Source organism: Aricia agestis, chromosome 18 (assembly GCF_905147365.1).
Source record: "Aricia agestis chromosome 18, ilAriAges1.1, whole genome shotgun sequence".
NCBI classification, from domain to species: Eukaryota; Metazoa; Arthropoda; class Insecta; order Lepidoptera; family Lycaenidae; genus Aricia; species Aricia agestis.
Window position 1 is genome coordinate 9754394 of NC_056423.1, and position 26707 is coordinate 9781100.

General features: G+C 36.4%; 1 protein-coding gene across 1 annotated transcript in view; it reads right to left on the bottom strand.

Moving 5' to 3' along the window:
* The window catches only part of LOC121735807 (semaphorin-5B), a 57291-nt gene extending 30856 nt beyond the window's left edge, over window positions 1-26435 (bottom strand). Inside the window, exons 1-2 of the mRNA XM_042126767.1 lie at window positions 26133-26435; window positions 7670-7780 (exon numbers count right to left, since the gene is read on the bottom strand). Coding sequence (XP_041982701.1) covers window positions 7670-7763 — 94 coding nt within the window. The 5' untranslated portion in view covers window positions 7764-7780; window positions 26133-26435. The remainder of the gene's footprint in view (window positions 1-7669; window positions 7781-26132) is intronic.
* Window positions 26436-26707: the final 272 nt, after the last annotated feature.

Below are 26707 nucleotides of genomic sequence, written 5' to 3' on the forward strand. Positions count from 1 at the left end.
CTCGCCTTTGTTGTTTTTCTCGTAAGTTGGAACAAAAAGTACCCCGGATAAATCAGATAGGATGCCTATCCTGCACCACTTCCTAATGTTCAAATAGGATAAAGGTTGTAGAAATTATGTTTTGGAGTTTAATACCTGTAAGTCATAAGTGCTAATATTATCGCTCATACCTAGATATATTAGTATCCAATGTGCATATAATATCTTCTAGACGTCTAGAGATTGTATCAAAATCAGACAAGTCTGATTTTGATAAAATCTCTAGACGTGCTGCAGAACTACAAAAGACTACTACTGCAGAAAGTACAAAATTGTTTGTTGCTCCTAGCTACAAGTGGCTAGGAGCCTAATACAATTTTGTACTTTCTGCAGTTACTAATTAATCATACAATGACGGCATTGTTTGCACTGATAAGAACTTATATAACATGGTACCTGATATCATTTAGTACAAAACCTGACCGAGATTTCAAGGCGGTACTATTTCTGCAAAGTTTTCCCTCAAATGTAAAAGACAACACAATGCAACATAACATTTATAAATTTGTCGATTACGATGGCCAGCTTACACAGTAGCCATTTATAGGTGCCCAAATGTGTGCGCAATACACAAAGGCAGTACTTTACTGTTAGGCCCAGAGAAGGATGAACCAACTTGTTGAGAGATCAGGCGCAGAAAGATAATACATGCATTACATTATGTATGTATGATGACATTACATTTTACATGCCAATGCGTCGTGGATCATGGACTCATGGATCATCTTTCTTGTCACACAAAAACGCTTGTATGGAAACTTTAAATGCTACGTTTTGAGAGTAAACCACGGGAAGGACCTACCTAACCCTTTCGCGGAAAAATGTACTGTTCCAAAGGAATTTTATTTGCGCATTCGGATTTCGGAGTCGCGGCAATTTTCTAGAAAATAACCTTTTTTTGTCGTCGGTTAATAAAGAGGTGACAACCTGTCTGTAACTTCTGTTGTATATATATATAAGCGATGACCGCATCGTTTGCTGATAACACCTATATCAACATTATCACGAGTCACGTGTTATCGCGGTGTTGCAGACATATTGGCGACAGCGGTCACGTAGACCCAGGAGTGGTGTTTAAAGGACGATTATAGAGGTTGTACTTCTGAGGGTTTAAGAATGAGTTCCTGTAGACAGCTATGTAGTACGTACTAATAAGTAATAACCAGAGAGCCAGCGACAGCCACTTTCGTATTTTTATGAAGGAGATAAGAGAAAAATTTCATTTTTTTTTCTGACTATTTTTGATGCTAGAGGTCGTAAGTTCGGATTTTAGACCATATAGTCCGCTTAGTTAGCCTACTGTCAAATATACAACTTAAAGTGGGACTAGAGTTGCACTATTTAAGTATTTGCTAGGAGCGGCCACTAATGGAGGCGAAAGCCGCATGCATTAGTCGCACCGCTATACGCACACTGACGAATAGACACGGCACTTACAATATACCCGTAAAGAGCTTAAAGCCAAGATGATTTCGTTTATCCATACTATTATTATTAAAAAGTGTCTGTATGTCTGTTACCTCTTCACGCCCAAACCGCTGAACTGATTTTGTTGAGTATGGTGACACATAATTTTTTTTCCAAAAAAAATATAAAGTTCCCCGCCCGATAAACGAATTCTTGCGCAACGGAGACGCAGGCATCGTCTAGTTTCACCATAAGTTTCCAATTTTATTCATTAAAAATGTATCAGACTTGGGCACGATCTAGTGCTAGATGTTGCCCGCATCATTGTTCCACCGAAATTCTATGTTATGACCATTTCTCCGGCATAAAAACTGTTCCATGTCTCTTCCCGAACTCAAAGCATCTCCACATTAAATCTCATCGAAATTGGTGAGCGGTTTCAGTGTAAAGAGGAAACAGACAGCGCGTTTTCACGATCCCATTAACACAATATGTCATGTCTATTTATTCAACGATCTTCAAAATATCTTAGATTTTTTTGCCCTCTCATCATGTTAAGTGCGAAATGCGTATTAAGAGTGTCAATAGACTAATACTTAGATCAAATACACGAAATGTAAGTCAAACACGTTAAGTACACTGCGGTCTTTATTCAGACACCTACACGCGTTCTGCATCGCACTATCGAAAGTTATAATACTTTCGGTGTGTGTCCCTATACCTATAGTTCATTGTGACATGACAGTAGCAGCGAGAAGAAACAAGAAAACTTTTTAGGGCAAACTTATAACGTTGAGCATTAATTCTCATAGATAGTATAGATGATAAAAGTGAACAGTATATCCTTCAGCCCTGCTACATCCACAGTTAACTCCGTATTAGTGGTACACGCTTACCGCTAACGTATTAAAATCACTTTATTGTGTTTAAATACATCCTGTACACCTACAACAGCTGAAATCAATCATTCCTTCGGCCTTCGGGCCTGAAAGAGCATATTCCCACATAATTCTTACCGCTGATTTCTAAAGCATTCTTCAGCTTATCTAATCCAGACTATAAATAAATAAATAATAAAAAAATGTGAAAGTTACTTCTTCACGCCCAAACCGCTAAATCGATAAAAAAAATTAAAATAATATTATTTCAATTATCCTTGGTGCGAAAAATCTAAATAATAAGATAACAAAAAAAGGATAATATGGGCGAACAGTCCATAGACGGCCCCAATTTTATAATAATAAAAAAAAACCGCTAAATCGATTTTGCTAAAACTTGGTAAGTATGGAGATCTACTTTGATTCCCGGAAAAGGAAATATGATACTTTTTATCCCGAAAAAATGTACGGTTCCCGCGCGATAAGCGAAATTTGACGCAACGGAGTTGCAGGCGTCATCTTGTTTCCTATAAATGGAATAACATCTTGTGTTCTGTTGATTGCTAAATTCCAATAATCAAAATGATTCTAGTACGAACGCAAACCGGGCCAACAGATTTACATACTTTCTCATGTGATAGCCGTCCAGCATTGCGAATTCCGATTATTCTAGAAGTTTGTTAAAATCTAGACATTCTAAAAACACGTTTTTGAAGAAGCTGTGTCATATTAATTGGACGCAGCTACATAAATGTAAGACCCAGCGACGGTCAGGCCAAACCCAAATTTCAACGTCCTATCAAACGATTATGCTCAGAAAACTTTGATAGCGCGATGCAGGAATGTAACACTAGTTGGTTCGCCACAGCTTTTAAGAGTTTCTGCGTGTCTATGATAAACGAATTTTGCCGCAACGGAGTTGCAGACGTCTTTCCCATATTATAGAACGAGCTTTTGCCCGCGGCTTCGCTCGCGTTAAGAAGTATTGTTATATACAAACTTTCATCCCCTATTTTAACCCCTTGGGGTTGGAATTTATCAAAATCCTTTCTTAGCGGATGCCTTCGTCATAACATCTACCTGCATGCAAAATTTCAGCCCGATCCGTCCAGTGGTTTTGGCTGTGCATTGATAGATCACAATGTCAGTCAGTCACCTTTGAGTTTTATATATATAGAGAGTTATTGACCGACTTCCAAAAAGGAGGAGGTAATATGTTCGGCTGTATGTATATTTCAAGTTAGAGTTTACAATATAGGCCACAGACCACAGTGAAACAACGGAATGGTGCCAACAGCCAATACTGCCAATACTCAGATAATAATCGCTAATTGCTCCGCCACTAGCGGGTTAAGGTGAATTAGTGAGTGGCCGCCATCTTGTGTGTGTGTGTGTGTGTGGTGCGCAGCCGCACGTTTTATTAGCTCTAGTGGCATCAAGTATGAAGAAATAAATACATAATACATCTCTTAAAATATATGATACATGGAATAATATTTAAAGTTTAGGTATTTCGAATTCTAAACTGCCTTACAACATTAAAATACTTACTATAATATTGTTATTCTCTAACAATTTTTAAAATAGCAATATTGAAGAGTGGTCCCATGCTCCATAAATGTTTGCCATTGTCCTTTAATTACTTTTAAAATACTCATTGCATAAGCATTACTGCGAAAGATTCCGAGTAGAGTGTAAAGTGTAAACACTCACATTGGCCCATTAGTTCTTCAGGCAAAAACTTAACGGATTTTGAATTTTGATCAAATTCGGCATGGTAGTTACTAATTAATAATTATTTAGGCTCTGGATACATTTAAAGTTAATTTTTATCCTGAAAAATATTGCAAAAACTCGGTTCAATATATCCAAATACACCAGTATCTAAGACAGTATTGAAATTACTTTAAAAAAAGGCAATTCTAATTTTAAAGTAATTTTAAGACCTCGGGGTCTATTTCTTATACTTCTTTGTAATTATAACAAAGGCCTGCGGCCAGACCACGTTCTTGCACATCAATTATGTTTGACCATAGAACAACATAGTGTTACACAAATCAACGAATAAGAAATACTATAGAAGAGTAAACAATGTTTGCATTTCGTGGAATTTTCGTGTTTAGACTTTGTCAAACTCGGATCGGTATTCGGTTGTACAATTTTCGTCTCCCTATCTAGTAGCAGAGTAAAAAGAACTTGGTTCTGTCTACTCTGCTAGTAGCAACGTATGTTAGTAACTGGAAACATATTTGAGTGATCAAACAATTTATGAGAATTATAGCCTTTTTCACCACTTTCTGATAAAGTGCCGAATTTTTTTGACAGATTCTCCATACTTCATCTGTTAAGTTAAGTGGTGAATGGCCTACTCGGCACTTATCAGGAAGTGGTGAAATAGGCCGTAATAAAAATTGAGTTACCTTTCTATTGCTGTTCTATTTTGATGGTGTGAATATTTATTTTGCTTTGCAGAATACACTCCTTTAAACTAGCTGGGCAGAAGTAAACCGCTACGCACCGCACTGTCCTAACCAAATTCGGAAACATTTCTCCAACGCCGAAAACGAACCCACGACCTCCGAGTCAAGAGCCACGCTCTAACCACTGTACCATTGGCCATAGAATATACTAGAACACTTACGCAATAGAAAGTGAACAATTACAGAATATTTACTTTATGTAATTGTTTCTTTCACTGTTATGTGATTGCGCGTAGGTGAAAGATGATTGTGTTTTACCTACGAAGCAAAAAGAAGGGTAAATCTTTTGGCGATCTCTAGATCATTATCAAAATTTTCATATTACATAAGGAGTGAGTAAGGTTATCACTTATCAGTTATCTATATTAATATTGTAAATGCGAAATTGTGTCTTTCTGTTACCTCCTTACGCCAAAACCACTCAACCGATTTTGGTGAAATTTGTTATAGAGATACTTTGAGTCCCGAGAAAGGACATCCAGGACATACTTTTTATCGCGGAAAAATGTACGATTCTCGCGTGATAAACTAATTTTGCGGGCGTCGTCGACTATTTTTGTGACAAGCGTCGATTGCAGCCTCAAATTTCGACGAGCACTCTTTAAGTTTTGCGGCATTTGTACCTAGTAGGTAATTTTTTTTTTAATGAAATAAGGGGGCAAACGAGCAAACGGGTCACCTGATGGAAAGCAACTTCCGTCGCCCATGGACACTCGCAGCATCAGAAGAGCTGCATGTGCGTTGCCGGCCTTTTAAGAGGGAATAGGGTAATAGGGGAGGGTAGGGAAGGGAAGGGATAGGGGAGGGTAGGAAAGGGAATAGGGTAGGGGATTGGGCCTCCGGTAAACTCACTCACTCGGCGAAACACAGCGCAAGCGCTGTTTCACGCCGGTTTTCTGTGAGAACGTGGTATTTATCCGGTCGAGCCGGCCCATTTGTGCCGAAGCATGGCTCTCCCACGTATAAAATGTTACGAGTTATGTTTCAAAGTACCACAATGATCCTTCAAAAATGTTAATATTGTTCCGAAGCACACATGGCGACATAACATTTTAACAATGAAACAAAATTCTCCGAAACTCATTACGGATATTACACCACGCGGTGCGGAGATAAATCGAAGCAGATGGACACACACATTGTTAATTAGTAGCAAAGAGTTACATTTATTAGTACATAGACTTAACATAGTTGTATGGGGTAACGAGCAAATGCAATATGCATCACCATTCACCTGATGGCAAGCATTTAAACACAACTTTTGGCAGAACTTAAACGAAATCTTGCGGAAACTTTTTTTTTGTTTGAAATCTGACAATTATCGACATTACTTATAGCGATTAAATTCGTCATCATCAGCTCGCTCACTGCTGTAAACAGTACTTAGTTTTCTTTCTTAATTTATAGGTAACAAATATTCAAATAGGCTATTCTAAAGTTGTTTCCTGTGATGCTTAGATAAGCTTAATTTCACAAATTTCGGAATTATATTACCCCTAACACGATCTTATTTCAACGACATAGAGAACATTTTCTCAGTGGTGTACGGTCTACGGCTCTACCGAGTAGTTTTCAAATGTTCAGAATTAATTTATCCGTGGCCGAACCTTAATTCAACGTATTAGAGATCATTTTCGCGTAACAGTGGGTTACTATACTACGTAGGTGAGCGCCTACATTGATGATCGGCCATCTATTATATTTCGTCATATAATAATAACTTCATCTACTTTAGGCAATATTAGATTGTAAATTACGTATATAGATTGTATATCATTAACGGACATTAAGTCGTTAATGGATTTTATATGTGGTTTGCCAAAATTACTAAATAACTGTAGATCAAATTCGCACATAATAATTATAAGTCGAATAATTTTAAGCCTGAACCTGATTGTTTTGAGATTAAAAACAAAAACGTTAAAAAAACAGGTTACAAAAAGTTGGTGTACAGTACACTGGCTAGTGGCTAGTGCTCAAGACTCAAGACTCAAGAGTAACTCTAGCCGTCTATGCTATAAATGCGAAAGTGTGTCTGTCTGTTACCTCTTCACACCCAAACCACTGAACTGATTTTGCTGAAATTTGGTATGGACTATGGAGATACATACTCTGAGTCCCGGGAAAGGACATAGGATACTATTTTCCCCGGAAAAATGTACAGTTCCGTCGCATTCTCCTCCTCCGCATCCTTAGTTGAATTTCATTTACAAAATATACGCTGGATATACGAGTATCATACTAATATTATAAATGCGAAGGTCAGTTTGTTTGTTACCTTTTCAGGCCGAAACCGCTGAACCGATTTTGCTGAAATACCAACGTGGCGACACTTTAAGTCCCGGGAAATGACAAAGGATCCTTTTTACTCCGGAATAATGTACGGTTCCCGCGCGATAAACGAATTTTGGCGCAACGGAGTTGCGGGCGTCATCTAGTGTAGAAAATATAAAGAATAATAATAATAATACTCCCCGTCCCCACACCGGTTTCGATGACGGTGGCCAGTTTCATTGAAACCAGGCCTGTTACGCAAGAGTAATTTTATAGTGCCCAAGTGTGTGCGCAGCACACAAGAGCACTCTCTATTCCTTTCACTCTCATAAGTCATAACCCAATGGGACGGAAGACCGACACGACCGGCGAGAGATCAGGCGCAGGACCGACTTTTTACATGCCCATCCGACGCATGGATCATCTTACTTGTCAGACAATCAGGTGATCAGCCTGCATTGTTTTAACCAAACTTGGAAATAACATGTTTCCAACGCGGGAACCGAACCCACGACCTCCGAGTCAAGAGCCACGCGCACGCTCTAAACCACTAGAACATGGGGGCGTTACGTAAAGAAGAATCTAAAGTACCTTGTCCATTGAGTATCCTGAAGTCATCTTCCGGCAGCATGCCCCTGGTGAGGGTACCCAGCAGCAGCACCGTCACCACGCTGTACCGCGACATGTTCACTGACGATCATGCTGCAACAGAGACAACCGCATCAAAATCGGTCCAGCCAATTTTCAGATTTTTGTTTTTGCGTAGCAGTAGGTGAGACTTAGTTGCGCCAGGATCATTTAGCCAAGGAGGTAACAGACAGACAGACACACTCTCAATTTAGCATTTGATCGTTTCATTCTAGATCTAAATGCAAAACAAGCAAGATATTACGGCTATGCATTAATATAAGATCAATATTTTATCTTTTGACCTTTGGTTAGAATGGTAGTTCGTACTACCTACTATAAAATTACAGAAACACCTCGCGATTTATAGGATCAATAAAAATTGCAAATCTATAAAGCCCCTATCAAAAGTAAGGTGACCACGCGTTTGGGAATTGGGACTTTTTTTTTGTTTTCTTACTATCACATAAAGTGTTAAATTATTATTTTATAGACTCTTTTAGTTTGTGTAGTTAATTGTCACAAAGTTTGAAATTATACCTTAGAAAAATTGATGTTCAAAAATTATTATTGGTAAAACTGAGTATGTTTTGCACTGTATAGAACGGCTGTACTCAGAAACAATATCATAATAATGATTTCTTAACTAAGTTAAATGAAGATTTATAGAGATAAAACGTCAAAATCTTACTTAATTGTATCTAATTTTGAGTGCGGCCGCCAGTTATCAAGTTATAAGAGAGTTTTATTTTGATAATATTTAGGGAGATCGCAGACGACAGACGTTTTGTGCGATCGTAGCGCGCCATGCCGACTGTATGGGCGCCGCAGACTCGATCGCACAAAAAGTCAGTCGTCTGCGATCTCCCAAAGAGTTCGAGCCATTTAGTTTACCTACGTTAATTTCTACATTATCTATTACAGAATTTCTTGTCATTACCTACTTGAGTTAATATCTGTAAGAGCCTGATCTCAATGTACTCGATTACACTTCACAAATTGAATGTTTTTGCTACTGATATTAAGGCCACGTTTGCAAGTTTCATTTGCGTTATTTAACGCAACGTTTAGAAATCAATACTAATATTTTACAACCTCAAACTAGTAAAAAATGTAGTTTAAAATTGGATGAATTTTCAAACTACATTTTTGAAATTTCAACGATTGGGGAATTAAACAACGTAGGATGGTTTCTATCCCGGAAAATGTATGTAACGAAGTTGCTTGCAAAATGTAGTAAATCTGAAGCTGTAGGTGAATACAAAATAAGTAATTCCATCTATCTTATTCAAAAAGTAACTAATGATCTCTAGGATAAATTTTAAAAAGTAGTTAAGGCGTTATATCCTTAGAAAACCTAATTTATTGCGTTGGGATCACCATAATTTAAAACACCCAGATAACATCAGAATGCGAATAAAAATTAATCGCCATTATGAAATGGAAAGTGTAAATAATGAAGCATTCAGCTTTACAACATATCTTAGCACTTAGGCCGTTTGTTCACCGCCGTGACCGGGACGTCATCGGTGACGTTCTCGGGAACGAGATGACGGCGCCGATTAAGCGATACATTCATTTACTATGGCTGTATGTCCCATGACTGCGAGATTATTTTGGGCCGATAAAATGCCACTTTATGACCTAGGGCCTAGGTTATAATGTGGCATTAATAGAAAATGAAACCTATAGCCTAGGTTCTAATTTATAGGTTACATTTTCTACCGACAATGGTTTAGCGACGTTTAAAATACAACCTATATACTATAATATAAAATATAAAATATTTGAATTTTTGTCGGTGACGTCCCGTGACGGCTGCGGTGGACAAACGGCCTTAGAGCGAAAAAGCCGAGTGAACAAGTCAATTTATACCCCCGATAAGGAACGGGTATTAAGCATTAATAATGTGTTTTTGTTTGTTTGTCGACGGATCAATTATTTGCTTCCTTGCACGGGTGACATTTTAAAAGTTTCTGCAATCAACACTGCTGTAAATAATTATCATTTTAATGCACCCTGGCAGAGTGCATTAAGAGGAGTCCACAGCGCCATTTTTCCATACAAACGCTGTCCCCTGTTTCCTCCCTGGATAATGCCGGTAGAGTTATGATTTTTTTCCTAAATATCTATGGCCACTATTAGCATGTCCCTATGTTTTCTTTTTTTCATAATTTTATTATTAAAAAAGATAAGAACAAAGACAAGACAAGAACCCATAAAACAAAACTGGCTAAAAAAATATAAAATATTAACACAGCTCAAGCCTTGCTTTAATTGTGAATGAAAAAAGTACTTAAATCGGTTAAGTTTTGGAGAAGGAATCAGCGGACAACGAATCGAAGATTTTCTGTTCTTTTATTAGAACTTTTGTCGTGTTGTCTCTATCGCGCTCTGCGGTGGGAGACTTGAGATTGGTGAGACAGCAATACATTTTCAAATACCTATTTTCAATTTCTCTCGCCCCTGGTGTATCCTCTTAATGAAATTACACTTCGGGTATGAAGTTGATTGCAAAGCTATATTTATTTAAATATTTTGTCAAATATATATAAATTAGTCCAATTTCTTATATAAATTGTTTTTTTTTTTTGTATTATGAGTAAGTATATGACGTCTGTTGGGCGTTGGCATGGGACTTATTTTTATCAGGCAGGACCTTTCTTATTGGGCATTAGCTTTATAAAATCGAATATTCATAAAAAAATAAAGATAGGCGATGGCCCTGAGCGAGTTCTTACGCCAATTTTTCCTGCCGGGCTGGTTTCCGAACCAGTGATAGGCATCACTGTAGAATGTAGATAGGACGTTTAAAAGGAATATTGTATATTATCAATTTTGAATAATAATATTTTGATGAAGGTTTGAAAAGGCTGACTATCGCCCGTTGCCTACGAAGAGTTAACTTAACTCTTGAGGATTTCATATCATGGAGTATGGACACCTAATTTAACCCATCCCTTAAGCGAACTAAACTATATATCATGCGACAATCTAGATAGAATAATACTTTAACACAGTTTCCACGGGAATTGTCTTCGAGGCCTTGGTACCAAATTGTGGTACCGTTACACGTGTACGCGGCGTGGTCCATCAAATAAATACAAGATTTATTACCGCAATTGGGCCACGCATCTCCGTTATTACCGCTCAAGTACCCTTAATAGACTTGTCCTATATAGCATTGATTTAGACAAGCGAACCATGATAACAAAAATACGCTGAATATTAATTTATCTATCCAAGTAAGATTTTTTTTATGAAATAAGGGGGCAAACGAGCAAACGGGTCACCTGATGGAAAGCAACTTCCGTCGCCCATGGACACTCGCAGCATCAGAAGAGCTGCATGTGCGTTGCCGGTCTTTTAAGAGGGAATAGGGTAATAGGGGAGGGTAGGGAAGGGAAGGGAATAGGGGAGGGTAGGAAAGGGAATAGGGTAGGGGATTGGTCCTCCGGTAACCTCACTCACTCGGCGAAACACAGCGCAAGCGCTGTTTCACGCCGGTTTTCTGTGAGAACGTGGTATTTATCCGGTCGAGCCGGCCCATTCGTGCCGAAGCTTGGCTCTCCTACGTATTGATAGATATTATGTAACACAGGTTTATCATGGCGAGCGAAGCGAACCCTAGTATAGCCCACAATGTATACATTATGTAATACACTTTACGGAAAAACTATCACGCCTATCGATTTGTGCTTTAACATAGTATTTTTTATTTATATTTAGATGTGTTATCATCAGTCAGTCAAGATGTGACGAGTAACGACGCGAGCCCTCACAAAGCTCGGCTTTAACTAGTATACCAAGCATATGAAGAACGACAGAGACAAGAAATTAGAATTTATTACACATTCATGTTAGCAAGGAGACACGGTACAGTGCAATGATCTCTCTCAGATGATTATACTTGCAAAGCTTCAACTGGATTACTGTGACTAAAACTTGTTATAGTACAAGATAAAATCTAAATTTCAGATATAAAAAATCACTTTTAAAATAAAATATACCCAAAAAAGTCCATAAAAGTGGTAATTAAGGTATTTTAAATCCCGTAAATTAAGTTTTAAAATACCGTTAAGCCTGCAGGTGAATAAGTTTTTTGCTAAATGCATTTTTATGATATTATCACGAATGACGTTAAAATTAATAGATTCCAGAAAACTCCAAAAAAGTCTGAAAAATCTGGAAAAGCAGAAGGTAGAGTCATCCTACATAGCGTATTATAGATTCCTGAAAAGTACAAAAAATCTTCAAAGAAGCAGCACGCTGGGCCACCCTACTTTGGGACGTATAAGGTAAGGCCCGGTTCACACGAATTCATTAACAATCAGAACGAGCCTTATGCGGCACGACCTAGAAATTATATTGTAGCGTGTCATGTTGTACACGTACACCTAGACTCTAGAGGAAATACTGGCTACGCTACTTTTGAAAATCTAATTACGAAAAAAAAATATTTATTTCAAAATTTTAAAATGTTTCACAATAATATTGCAGTTCCCTGAACTAGGCGCAGTAACATGGAGGAAAAAGTAATTCTTCTAAAAAGGTAAGCACTGGGAAGTTCCTGATATTGTTTTCTTTAAATTATGACACTAATTAATTTTTAAAAGCATTAATAAATTTTATGGTTAAAAATTGTATTACGAAAAAAAATATTGCCGAAACCAGCTTGTGCGGGTGGATATGTTTAAAAAATGTGCAAACATTAATTTTGACATCAAATCCTTTAAAATATTTCAAATAATACTACCACAATACTACATTAACATACTTATAAACAGTAGTATCAAACGGTATTTCAGCATCCATTTGAAATCTATGAATATAACATACTTTAAAAGCTATAATAATCCTCAAAATTAGCATATCATCTAATAAACAGAAAGCTAAGAGCTTATTAATCATTATGTAAATATTATAATACGACATTGGAAATCCTGTCAATACAAGTAAATTAATAAGTTAACCAATTTATTGATATAAGCTGTCAAGAATTTTTGTCTTAAAGCAATTTATTTATGAGTTGTAATACGATAGTCCTGCTACCTTAAGATTTTGTAGATACAGCATTCTAAAATGAATATAAATCATCAAAATTACCAAGTTTACATAGTTAAGAGATATCAACACTTTTTAAAAGTATTTAATAGCATTATAATATGTTGCTATTTATGAATTAATTAACAAATAAATTATTCTTTTACAGCTATTAGGGTGCCAGCCTACCAGGTAATATCAAACATTTAGGTAATTTGAGAATTGAACTACAATAATACACTAGCTAGGCCGTTACTTAAAAATTTAAGTCCAACTAGGTCTCTGATAAGAAAAAAGACTATGAAGATTTAAGTTACGTATTTAAGTGAGAAATGCTCAAAATTACTTTATTACACATCTTCTGCTTGGCCTCAACTCTAAATACAACTATTTTATGATTTGGAGATGTATAAAAATAGCAAAACTGAGGTACTAAGCCTTAACTAGACTAAATTTAGATCCATCCTCTTGTTATCGGCTACCGTTTTCAAGTGGGTGGGGCAACCACCTGCCAACAAACTATTTACTTACAGGTTTTTAAATAAATATAACCTAAATGATAAATCGATAACGAATATAAATATTTGATATCGATTACTGTAATGTTGCTAAATCTACACTAATTTTATTTATTTTCTTTATAGAACTTACCAACAGCAAAAAACAAAAAGACGTTAAAAATAACTTAGATAACCTTGTTTCAGCAATTTTTGAAAAATAATACTTGCGACGTGATCTACTATGCTGACGCGGACGAAGTCGCGGGCACCTGCTAGTTTAAACTAAAATTGTTAGGTACGCCTGAAAATAATAAAATAGCAATTTTTTTACTTAAGCCACTTTTTGCGGCAATGACACATATACCTTTATTTTACTAATAAAATATACTAAAAAATGAGATACCTTACTTTTGTGCCGGAGCTTGGGCTTTTTTGGGTGTTCGTCTTTGAAGTACTGCTAATATTATAAAATACTAGCTGTCCCGGTGAACTTGGTGTCACTTTAAAACCTTCCCACTTCTACGAATATTTTAAGACTAAAGTCAGCCCAATCCGTTCAGCCGTTTTCGAGTTTTAGCGCGACTAACACATTTGGAAATCCATTTTTATATATAAGATAAGCAAAAGTGCCTGTCAGATAACTTTTCATGCCTAAACCGCTATACCGCTTTTGAGAGTCCCGTGAAAGAGCATGGAGTAGTTTTTTCCTAAAAGTGTACAGTGGACGCGATAAAAAATCCTTGAACGCATTTGCTGGTAACATCTAGTAGGAAATAATAAATAGTTGCAGTGTCATTAACCTGCGTAATTACTACTAGCCAAGATGATTGTCGCTTGTGTAGGAAGGAAATGCCAATAAAAAGTAATAAGACGTCGCGTACGTCCAAAGTGACACAACATGCATTTTTTCCTAAATACGTGTTGGAAAGATACACGATAGGTATAATCACTGTAAAACATATATATTTGTTCAAAGAAATAACAGTTTTTTCAGTAACATGTGCAACAAAAAATATATTTGAACAGTTCTAGATTATCCTGCTTTTTAAAAAATCATGGTCGCTGCAAATTTTTTTTGTTGCTTTTGCTCGCGTTTTCTTTTTAAAGTATTTTTTTAGTTTAAATCACTCTTTATGAAATAGTTACTCTCAACTGACACCGTTTGTTTATCGCGCAAGTTCTCAAATCCCAAAGTATCTCCATATCAAATTTCATTAAAATCTGTTTAAGTATTTTGGCCTCATTAAAAATCGATAGATATAAAATACAAATAATTAATCGTAGTTTGGACAAATATTTACGCGTGTTATCGATATCGACCTGTATCGATACGGATTTGCTCGTAGTAGTAGAGTACCTGATAAGCTGATAAGGTGAAGTACAGTCGTGTTAAAAACCTTTAAAGAATTATCAAAATCGGGCAGGCTAATCAAAAAACCCTTGGTTTTTTCGCATTAAAAAAAATCGAAACCATCCTCTATTACCTAGTGGGTATTATAATTTATTCAGTGCCAGTGGCTAGCAGTCTAGTACTAACTAGTAACTACTAAGCTTAATACACGTAGTATTTAAGATTTTATCTTTAAAGTACTTATTTTTTAACCGTCTTCTTGTTAGATGATTTTAAAATTCGAAATTAAAGAAACAAAATTGATAGTATAATCATTTACAAAAGTTTTCATAAAATTATTACGAAAAAATTAAATTGTACAGTGGCTTACAAAATGATTTCTTTAATAATTTATAAAGGAAAAAGCTTTTTGTAAGTTATGTAATAAATATTAACTTTTATCAAAGGAATATAGGTCAGGTCATACATTTCCTAGTCCTAGGTCATAAATCGCGGTATTGCGACTCAATTATACAAGACCTAGCCTAGCTCTTGAAATATGGCTCGAGGATTTCCCTCAACAAACTAAGCGTTATTTATGTTTGCAATTATGTTATTTGTTACACCGTGTCATAGGTTACTTTGCTCTTGCAGTTAGGACTTAGGACAGAGGAAAGCTTCACTTTCTTATGGAAAACAAGATATTTTTGGATTGTTTAATTTGTGTTGTTGTTGTTTGGTAAGATTGTAAGGTTTGTAAGCGATAATATAGAGGCTTTTTCGTTCAAACCTTCACACTAAGATAAAATAAATAAAATAAAATAAAAATTGTTTTATTTCTGAATAAATTTGAATCAAATATTTTCAGAATGTTGAACTACATGTTGCCTACCACCGGTTCGGGAACTAACCCGGCGAGAAGAACCGGCGTAAGAAACTCGCACGGGGCCACTTTTTAGTAAAAAAGTGGAAAATTTGTCTTTTAAAAAAATAAAATTTACAATGTAAATAACTTAATCTATACAATATGAATACACAATTGTAAGTCACATATAATAAATGTAGAAGCAGCCTTGCAAGCAGCCATCCTACTCCCAAGATGTGCTATCGTTTAGGAAATCTTTGACCGTATAGTAGGCTTTGGCACACAAACGTTCTTTAATTACTTTTTTAAATTTATTAATTGATAGATTTTGAACGTTTTCCGGGATTTTATTGTAAAGGCGTATACATTGACCTTTAAAAGATTTACTTATTTTGCTAAGTCTGATCACTGGTATTTCCAGCTTGTGCCTATTTCTAGTGTTTCTACCGTGACTATCACTTTTAGTTTTAAATTTAGTTAAATTCTTTCTAACATACAATACATTATCCAAAATGTATTGAGAAGCAACAGTTAGAATACCAATTTCTTTAAACTTTTCTCTCAGAGATTCAAAAGCTGACATTTTATAAATTGAGCGTATAGCTCGCTTCTGCAGCACAAAAATTGTATTGATGTCGGCAGCGTTTCCCCATAAAAGGATACCATAAGACATTCTACTGTGAAAATAACTAAAATAAACTAGTCTTGCCGTGTCTTCATCAGAAATTTCCCTAATTTTTCTGACTGCATATGCTGCAGAACTGAGCTTACCTGCAAGATTAGCAATATGAGGACCCCACTGTAATTTACTATCTAATGTAATGCCTAAGAATACAGTGGAGTCCACCAAATTCATTTTCTCATCATTTAATAGTAAATTGGTTTGAACTTGCCTAACATTGGGCAAAGTAAATTTTAAACATTTGGTTTTCTTAGAGTTTAAAAGTAAGTTATTAACATTAAACCAATGTACTATTTTTGAGAGAGCACTATTTACCTCGTCGTAATTTGACTGCCGTCGCTTCACTTTAAAAATAAGTGAAGTGTCATCAGCAAAAAGTACTATCTCATTATCCTTAACTAGATAAGGTAAGTCATTAATGTAGATGAGAAAAAGAAATGGTCCTAAAATGGATCCCTGTGGTACACCTAATTCTATTTTGGTCCCATTGGATCTTTTACTATTAACTTCAACCCTTTGAGTCCTATTTTTGAGGTAAGAAGTCAAAAGGCTGAGTGCTGAGTCCCTTATGCCATAGTGGTGCAATTTTTTGACTAAAGTAGCATGCTCGACACAGTCAAATGCCTTAGAGAGGTCACAAAAAATACCTAAGGCATCCTGTGACTCCTCCCAAGCTTCAAATATGCTACAAAGAAGACCTATACCAGCATCCGTTGTGGAACGACCCTTAGTAAAACCGTATTGGTTATTGTGTAATAAATTATTTAAATTAAAATGTAACAGTAATTGCTGTAAAATTATTTTTTCAAATATTTTACTAAGAGTCGGTAAAATCGAAATAGGCCGGTAATTAGTCGGATCTGATTTAATTCCCGCTTTAAATAAAGGTACGACCTTACTGTGCTTCATTAAGTCAGGAAAAACACCACTCTTAATGCAGTCATTGAAAATTATTGCCAGATGAGGAGCTATGATGTCAATTATCGATTTAATAATTTTTGTAGACATGCCCCAGAGATCAGTAGTATTTTTAATATTCAACAATTTAAAGGTATCAATAATATCTCTAGGGCTAATTTCCCTAAACTTGAAATTGACATCACATTCCTTTACATTGTCTCTGAGTAGCTTTTCAGCAGCTTCTGGTGAGGAATTTAGATTTTTTGTAGTTGAGACCGGAATGTCAGCAAAAAACTTTTCAAAAACCGTCGCAACTTCGAGATTATTTGTAATCTTTTTATTTTCAAAGTATAATTCAAAATCAGTGTTACGACAGGTGACGTTTCCAGTCTCACCAGATATAACCTTCCATGTAGTTTTGATTTTATTTTTAGAATTTTTAATTTTATTTTTGATATATAGAGCCTTAGCAGCTTTACAAACTTTTCTGAAGGTTTTAGAATAATTTTTAACATATGCTTTAAATGATTCACTACTGTTGCTACACCTCTCATCATATAATTCATATAATCTTTGCCTACTTATTTTAATTCCTTTAGTTGCCCATTCAATAAATCTGGTTTTTTTTTTTTTTTTTTTAAGGTAAGGTTTTTTTTTAAAGTAAGGTTCCCAACCCTCCCGGATTGCCCGGGAGACCCGGTAATAATGCTTAACCATCCTCCCGGAGACCGATAATTTCTCCGGTTTTTCAAAAACTAATAAACTAATAATGTGCTGTCGCGTTACATTTTATTTGTTTAAAGTTCATTATTATAAATTTTATTGTTATATATTATGTCGTTCGTTGCCTGTTTGTGATTAGTTTATAACGATGATATCCATGTCGTCACTTATGGCTCTCGCGGAAGACCGGCGCTGAATATGCCTGTGTACCAGCATATGCCGAGCGTGGGCCAATTTGCAACTACTATTTTGAACTGTTTATATTATAATATTATAATAGTAAATATGTACCGTGTTTTGTAGTGGCAAATAAAGCTTATTACTATTAATGATTGCATAATATGAAGTTGGCTGGATGGTCCTGATACTATGTTCTTTCTCATGTTATGTCTTTTAGACGTGGGAGAGCCATGCTTCGGCAGGAATGGGCCGGCTCGACCGGAGAAATACCACATTCTCACAGAAAACCAGCGTGAAACAGCGCTTGCGCTGTGTTTCGCCGAGTGAGTGAGTTTACCGGAGGCCCAATCCCCTACCCTATTCCCTTCCCTAGCCTCCCCTATTCCCTTCCTATCCCATCATCCTTACCCTCCCCTATTACCCTACTCTCTCTTAAAAGGCTGGCAACGCACCTGCAGCTCTTCTGATGCTGCGAGTGTCCACGGGCGACGGAAGTTGCTTTCCATCAGGTGACCCGTTTGCTCGTTTGCCCCCTTATTTTATTTTAAAAAAAGACTTTCGGTCGCGTAAATATCTTTTCATACAAATCATGACTCACAAAATCAAACAGGACTTTTGTATAGACTTTTATATATTTTGTAAGCTATTCCGTAGCTTTTATCGCTGGCTTTCATAGATAAATCTAAAACATCGTCTACCAATCTATCCCCCCCCCCCAAAATTTCTCCAGGGTTAGTCCTTTCGAGAGTTGGCAACCCTATTTCGCACATTAAATTACTCGCAAATAAAGATATTTTTTCTCCTGAATAATTGACCCATGTATGCATTTGGTATGAAACCAGTTCAGTGACCCATAGGTTATTTAACTAAGCTAATGAATTTTTCTTAGCAATTATTGTTACAGTTGGTTAAATGCTACTATTTTTATATCTTCTTTTAAAATAATCACTAAAATATTGAATGTAAAATCTTGTAAATGGCTATTTGTAACTTAGTTATTATTGAGATTTGTTTTGCTGTAAGTTTTTCTGTACAAATAAGATAAAATAAAAACTTTATAATCAAAAGCAAGGGAAAATTTGTAGTAAACTTGTATTTTATCAAAATAATAGGCAAACAGTTTTTCGACCTCTAAGGTTACCCAAGTTTTTTTTTTTATTTACTAGCGATTTTCATTGGCTAGCCTTAAACATCAACCAATCATCAACGCTTTTGAAAAGAAAAACTTGCAAAAAACCTTAGAAAACAGTCGTTTTAGGGTTCCGTACCCAAAGGGTGAAAACGGGACCCTATTCATGAGACTTCGATGTCTGTCTGTCCGTCTGTCTGTCTCCAGGCTGTATCTCAAGAACCGCTACAGCTATAGTTCTGAAATTTTCACAGATTGTGTATATCTGTTGCCTCTATCACAACAAATACTAAAAACAAAATAAAATTAATATTTAAAGGGGGCTCCCATACAACAAACGTGATTTTTTGGCCTTTTTTGCTCGATATCAATAATGGCAACAGGTAGGCACTTGATATTTTCACAAAGGCCTTAATTATATGTCTATTTTAATATTAAAATAAATTTAATAATTAAAGGGGGCTCCCATACAAAAACACAATTTTTGGTCTACATAGACCAAAAATTGTGTACGGAAAACAGTACGGAACCCTACGTGCGCGAGTCCGACTCGCACTTTGCCGGTTTTTTGAGAGTGCATTTTTGTAATCCTACGGAGCCTATGGGCCTTTTGTTATTTGTATTGAATCCCTTTCTAATGTCTCATTTCGACACTCAACGATAACATTATCTACAAAGTGCTATTACCTCCAATATGACCCTTATATCATTGAAATAAAGATCATATTAAGTATAATATAGTGAGAAGTAAATCTAGGAAGCAATCTAGCGAATTATGTTAAGTAGGTGAGGGCTGTGACGTCATCGATAACGTGAACTGTGTAACCCTGCATCTTTCACAATTTCTTGTGACTCATTATATATTAAGTTTACAAATCACTTATTGTAGTCTATTATACAGACTACAATAAGTGATATGTAAACATCATATGCGCCGACAAAATATTGATATGACAGGTCAGCAACCTAGAATAATAATAATTAATGTCAGTATGTCTTAATTATGTTACATATTCTAGGGCGAATATGTATGTGTACTGTTTTAAAAACACTTGGGACTAATTCATTAAGCAAAATTAATGAAATAGAATCTAGATTTTTTTATAGATGGTCTTAAACAACCATATTATGTGCACTTGACTGTTCCTTCTAAGTTCTACCCCGATTGTACTTTTCGTAAGCCATAAGCACTGTCAACACTACTATACCTAGGTCCTGGTCCCACCTACATCAATAAGCACTCTTCCATTCAACTGTACCCAGTACCAAAACTCCCATCTATATCAATAAACACTTTTCCACTCCACTATGCCAACTATTCCTATAACCTAGGTCCTAGTCCCACCTATATTATCATACTCACTTGTCCACTCAGCTGTACGCGTACGTGCGCGCGCTCATGTCAGCCGCGCGGGAAACGTAAAACAATGGCCGCTTACAACCAAAAAGACGAGCCACTGTTCGCGGAACGTAGGCCGAGGGCTGCTTTTTTGTGTTTGTTTATGTTGGGGTAGGTCTTGTATAAGTAGACATGGGCCTAGTATGCAATTATAAATGATGAAAATCCATAGTAACCAAAGTGTATCTGATTGTCCATAACTTTAACCCAAAATATTATAGGATAGGATAGATGGAGGAGGCCGCGAGCTCTGCAGTGCGTTATTGTGGTATGCCTAATGTCTAGCATTAAAAGTAGGCATGGTATTAGTATGCAAACTCACTCAGCCACAAACCATAATGATGCTCTATAATAATTAATAATTATTGACTTTATGGTAGGTCTAGTTTTTGAAATGGGCCTAGCAATTTCGAAACGTCATTGAGCATTAAAATGTTATCTGCCTACAAATAAATCGAGTCAGCAAATTAAGTTTGTCCAAGAAGAAGAAACTATAACGCCACAGCTAATCCCACAAGTCACAACCTGGAGCACTTTTGTGATACACTTTACGCCAATTGATTTGTGCTTTAACGCAATAATTCATATTTTAAATATATTATGTACTTAGATGTGTTATCACTTATCATCGGCCAGTCAAAGTTTGGTTACTATTAAAATATTTAAAAAAAACTGCTTTAAAGATTATTACCACACAGAAAAACAACGCGAGCGCCGAGCCCTCACAAAGATCAGCCTTTAGCTAGAAAATAGAATAAGTGGACACGATGTCAACTTTTTGTTAGAGCCAACCCAACAAAAACGGTCGCCAACTCCCGGACTATGGGAAACATTGAACTCTACATTAAAAATCGTTTCTGGTTAAGATCAGGGACGCGATCTGGGTACGTAAGTATTGTGAAAGCGCTTTGTTGTGTGTCCCACAGGAAAATACAATATGAAAAAAAAAACAACAAAATCTATTTATCCGATCACGAGCTACGATGCCAGAGACACACAGACATGTTGACTTTTCTATAGTTAAAACGCCCCCGAATAAAAATACTTACAAAAAAAACTTGAGAGGTGTCAAGGGACACCCGGATGGAACGAAGTTAAAAAAAAGAACAAAAAAAAAAAGAGACAGAGAAACACGCGCTACCGCACTGCTTACAACTATAGTATTTTTGCTCTAGTTGTAATAAGTATACCGACAGTCGACACTTTTGTTACAACTTTTTCCGTCCAGCCCCCTTTCGCAACGCGCGATAAGGAACTTCGTTCCAATATTAGATTCAGATTTCAGACGCCTCACGCACGCCAGCAACTCCGTTGCCCCAAAATTTGGTTTTTATCGCGCAGACACGACACATTTTCCCCGGATATAATATTATGGCCTTTCCCGGGACTCTCTATATCTCCATACCAAATTGCAAAAAGTATCTCCAATCTCCATACCAAATTTTAGCAAACTGGCTTGAGCGGTGTGGGCGTGTAGAAGTAACAGACAGACAGACTTTTTGGTATATTTTTTGTATGAAATAATGGGGCAAGCGAGCAAACGGGTCACCTGATGGAAAGCAACTTCCGTCGTCCATGGACACTCGCAGCATCAGAAGAGCTGCAGGTACGTTGCCGGCCTTTTAAGAGGGAATAGGGTAATAGGGGAGGGTAGGGAAGGGAATAGGGTAGAGGAATGGGCCTTTAGTAAACTCACTCACTCGGCGAAACACAGCGCAAGCGCTGTTTCACGCCGGTTTTCTGTGAGAACGTGGTATTTCTCCGGTCGAGCCGGCCCATTCGTGCCGAAGCATATGTAGGTATGGAGATACTTTCGAGTCCCGGCCCCCGGGAAAGGACATAGAGTGTACTGCACTGCACTAGTTGCTAGTTAGAAATTGAAAGCGAGATAAGTTTACTATAAATAAATTTCTCTATCAATATTCCAATTCCTGTCCACATTTTATAGTAGGTGGTACTGATAGCTGTTCTAGTTTCATAATGAAGCTTCCTTGAAATCACTATAGAGCCCTAAAAAGGCCCAGTCACATCACTTACATAATATAATACATTATAATCTCTATTTTTTTATAAAATTAGGGTACAAACGAGCAAACGGGTCACCTGATGGAACTACCATCGCCCAAGGACACTCGCAACATAAGAAGTTGCAGGTGCGTTGCCGGCATTTTAAGAGGAGCTCTGTGTACTTCTGTACGAAACCTCTTCCAATTTGCAAAGCAAGTACAAAAATCCTGGTTTCGAAGTTAACATTATTGAATATAGACCGTACCCAATACCCATCCATACTAATATTATATTTATGCGAAAGTGTGTCTGTCTGTCTCTCTGTTACCTCTTCATACCCAAACCGATTTTACTAAAACATGCTTTACGTCCCGGGAAAGGAAAGGGCATAGCCCATAGGCGGTCATAGGGTACTTTTTAGGGTTCCGTACCCAAAGGGTAAAAACGGGACCCTATTACTAAGACTTTGTTGTCTGACCGTCTGTCTGCCTCCAGGCTGTATCTCAAGAAACGTATAGCTAGACTTCTGAAATTTTCACAGATTGTGTATTTTTGTTGTCGCTATAACAAAAAATACTGAAAACACAATAAAATTAATATTAAGGGTTTTTTCAAATTCTCATACAAGAAACGTGATTTTTCAGCCTTTTTCGCTCTATATCAATAATGGCAAGAGGTAGGCACTTGAATTTTTCACACATTCTTTCGTTATATGTGCATTTTAATATTAAATAATAATATTAAAATAAAATTTAAATTTAAGGGGGCTCCCATACAAAAAACACAATTTTTATAGCATATTTTGCTCTATATCAGTACGGAACCCTTCGTGGGCGCATCCAACTCGCACTTGGCCGATTATAAATTTTTATCCCCGAAAATGTACGGGCCGCGCGATAAACTATATATTTTGGCTCAACGGAGTTGCATCCAGAAAAGGTTCACAGTAGTTTCTGATTCGTTTTCTTACAAATAAAAAATTACTTTAATCCATAACCGTCACGTTAAAGTGCACATAATAACATCATTACAATAACAGACAATGTTCTGAAATCGAGCCTATTATTATTAGCTCATCTAAATTGCAAGTATTGTTCAACGCAATTTGCATCAAACAACACACCATTGTGTTCTTAAATTGAGACATTAATACGTCTGGTATTAGCAAGAAGATTTCAGCTGAGAGCACTCATCTTAAGGGGGCGAATAACCCTAAAGTGTCGATTTTATAATTCATTGTTATACTTGAAAATAAGCCCCGAATTGTTTCATTTTCTAAAATTAGATACTACACTAACACTATATTTTCGAGGATTCGATCTGAGCAAAAACACGATATCTTAAAATTTTCTCGATAGAAAAAAATCACAAAGTTGCATCTAATTTTCACGAATTTTTCATTTATTGCCTTAACCGTGCATTGAACTAAGTTAATATTTTAACACATTGTATAAAATTCTATCATTAAGAGTTCGACCTAGCGGATTTTTAAAATGTTGTATATTTATCGAGTTATTGAGAAAAAACTAATTTGGCGATGAATCCGCGTCGTTCTTTTTCACCTGGCATATGAAAGACGGACGTGAGTGTGAAGAGAGAAGGACGATGTTTGATTTTTGGGGTTAGTCGCCCTCTTAAGGCCTTATTCCGCCTTTACTAATTTAGGCGTCTAAATCGATTCAGTAAGATAATTTAAGGGCTTATTCCACCTTACTACTCGTTCCGATTAAGATCCTAAAAAGAAGACTAATTAGAAGCTTCTGATTCCACCAATCAGAAGCCACAATTCTTCCGATTTAGTACGCTAATTAGTGCTATTAGCCTATTACACTGGACTAAAAATTACTGAATCAATTTAAATAATTAAGCCCGTTAGTCAAGTGAAATAGCATTTCAAGATTTAGGATCCTAAAAATTAGCGTATTAAATGATCAATCGGAAGAAGGCTACTGATTTGTGGGATCAGAAACGTGTCTTCTTTTCTTCGTTTTAGGATCCTAATTAGGTCGTCTAAATTAGGAAGTTGGACCACGCGTTCCATTTAGCATTAAAAACGATGAAAACGCTTTTAACGCTAAATGGAACGCGGGGGGAATGAGGCCTTTAGGCATATTATGAAGGTCATTGCTTTTAGTTTTAACTTTTAGTACAACCACAGAATAGATAATGTACAACTAGTAAATTATTATTTTTAACAAAATTTTAAAACCGACTTCCAAGGTAAAAACAATAATAATATGAACTAAAAAGTATTAAATAACTCTTAGCCCGGCCGCACATTGTCCGAATTCTGATCAGAAACAGTTGAATTTCGCCGGACCGCCACGCCGCACACTATCCGAAATATCCTTCCGGCGAGTTCGAGCTCACTCGGCTCAGTACAAAATGTAAGAGACAGCGCGGACGTTCAACTGTTTCGGATCAGAAATTTCGGACAATGTGCGGCCGTGCTTACTCTATAATAGTGCCTTTTTCAGAATTCGTCTAAATCTCATCTATTTCTGTACATACAACAGTCTTCATTACTTTGAAGTCGGTACCAGTCCCAAAAGCTTCAGATATTCTGACATTGACTGAACTCACGATAAAATTAGCTGGTAATATAAAATTATGATTTTGATGATCAAATAAATTGATGTGTTGGCTTATGCTTTCAGTTGTTTAAACAACGCCGAAATCCCCGAACCTGTATCTATAAGGATTCAAAAGTTCTGTTGGGTACCTTCGGATCCAGGGTATAACCTGGTGCAAAATCTTACTTTTTGGTAGCATTTACCTTGAATGCTTCAGAAAAAATTTAAATCACTATATGTTTCCATACAAATTTCAAGGACTCCCCTCGATTCCTCCAGGATCCCATCATCACATCACCACTTTTGTGAACATGCTACCAAATTCGAGTTAAACCCTATACAACACAAAAAGAATTTTGAAAATCGGATCACAAATGGCTGAGTTATCGTTGAACATACAAAAAAAAAAACAGCCAGCCGAACGTATAACCTCCTCCTTTTTGGAAGTCGGTTAAACTTTTTTTAAGTTTAGCGGCGCGAAAAAATCACCTTGCGTTCCGTACGCAACTGCGCATATAAAAAGATTTAATTTTCAATTGCGTTCATCTTCTGTCGCATTCGTTTTGGGACATTTGGAACGAGGCAGCATTTTTTTTTTACGTTTTGGCCAGAAAATACCGTAATCAATAATCAAGCATACTCGGAGCGGCCAAATTTTTGCTGTTACACACTTTTTCAAAACTACCCTCAGATTATTCAAAAAAATACTTTAAAAAAATTTTTTTTTGATCATTACTTATAATATTTTATTAATTTAAGGTTTTTAAGCTCTACTAAGCAAAAAAACGAGAAAACAGTCCATTGAACGTAGCAATGACTGTTTTTAACCGACTTCCAAAAAGGAGGAGGTTATATCGTCTCAAACACTGCCATACGGTTCAGTATAATGCGATAACTTTTCAAGTTCCGGGTAAGAACGGGCTCAATTCTTCAAGAGTTTGAAACATGCTTGCATCACTATTATAAAAGTTAAAACTATCATTATCGATAAATAATACATAAATCATACCTAATAATACGCCTGCATAACATTATTAAGACGATCCATAAGCTTTAAAAAAAAGTTACGAAACAAAACTCGAATCTTTTGCCTTACCATAAATGTTATGTGGGTGAAACGACCATACGAGTTCCAGCGTACAGCCAGGCTCATTCTGACCCAGGATCCAGTTTAGGCTATTGTATATTCACCACATTACTTTTTATCAACTTCAAAACTTGTCCGAAGCACGCTTCTAACATCTGTTTAACCTCACAAAGTAACTTCACAGCACTGGGACAAAAAACATTAAAGTTTATTGTATTTTTACACTAGCAGGTAAACGGGCAACAAGTTGGATTGCTTTCGATAAAAAAAAAAGTTTCAAAACGCGCTACAACTCCGCACGGGCGACGGGCGCGTTACTGTGTGAGTGAATGAAAACGCGCCTCCGTACGATCTTGGCCGACTAGATAATGTTGCCATATCGATGCGATAATTTGATCCGATAAGATTTTTCTTTATAATTTTTATGAGATAAAATATGAAAGTGATATAAGCAGATGTAGTAGTTAAAATGTAGGCAGATATTTGACATAGATTTTTTTATCTTGGTACCAGATTTATCTCAAGTGGTGATTAGATAATGATTGCGCAAAATAAACTGTGTAACATGGATTTTTTCAGTGGTT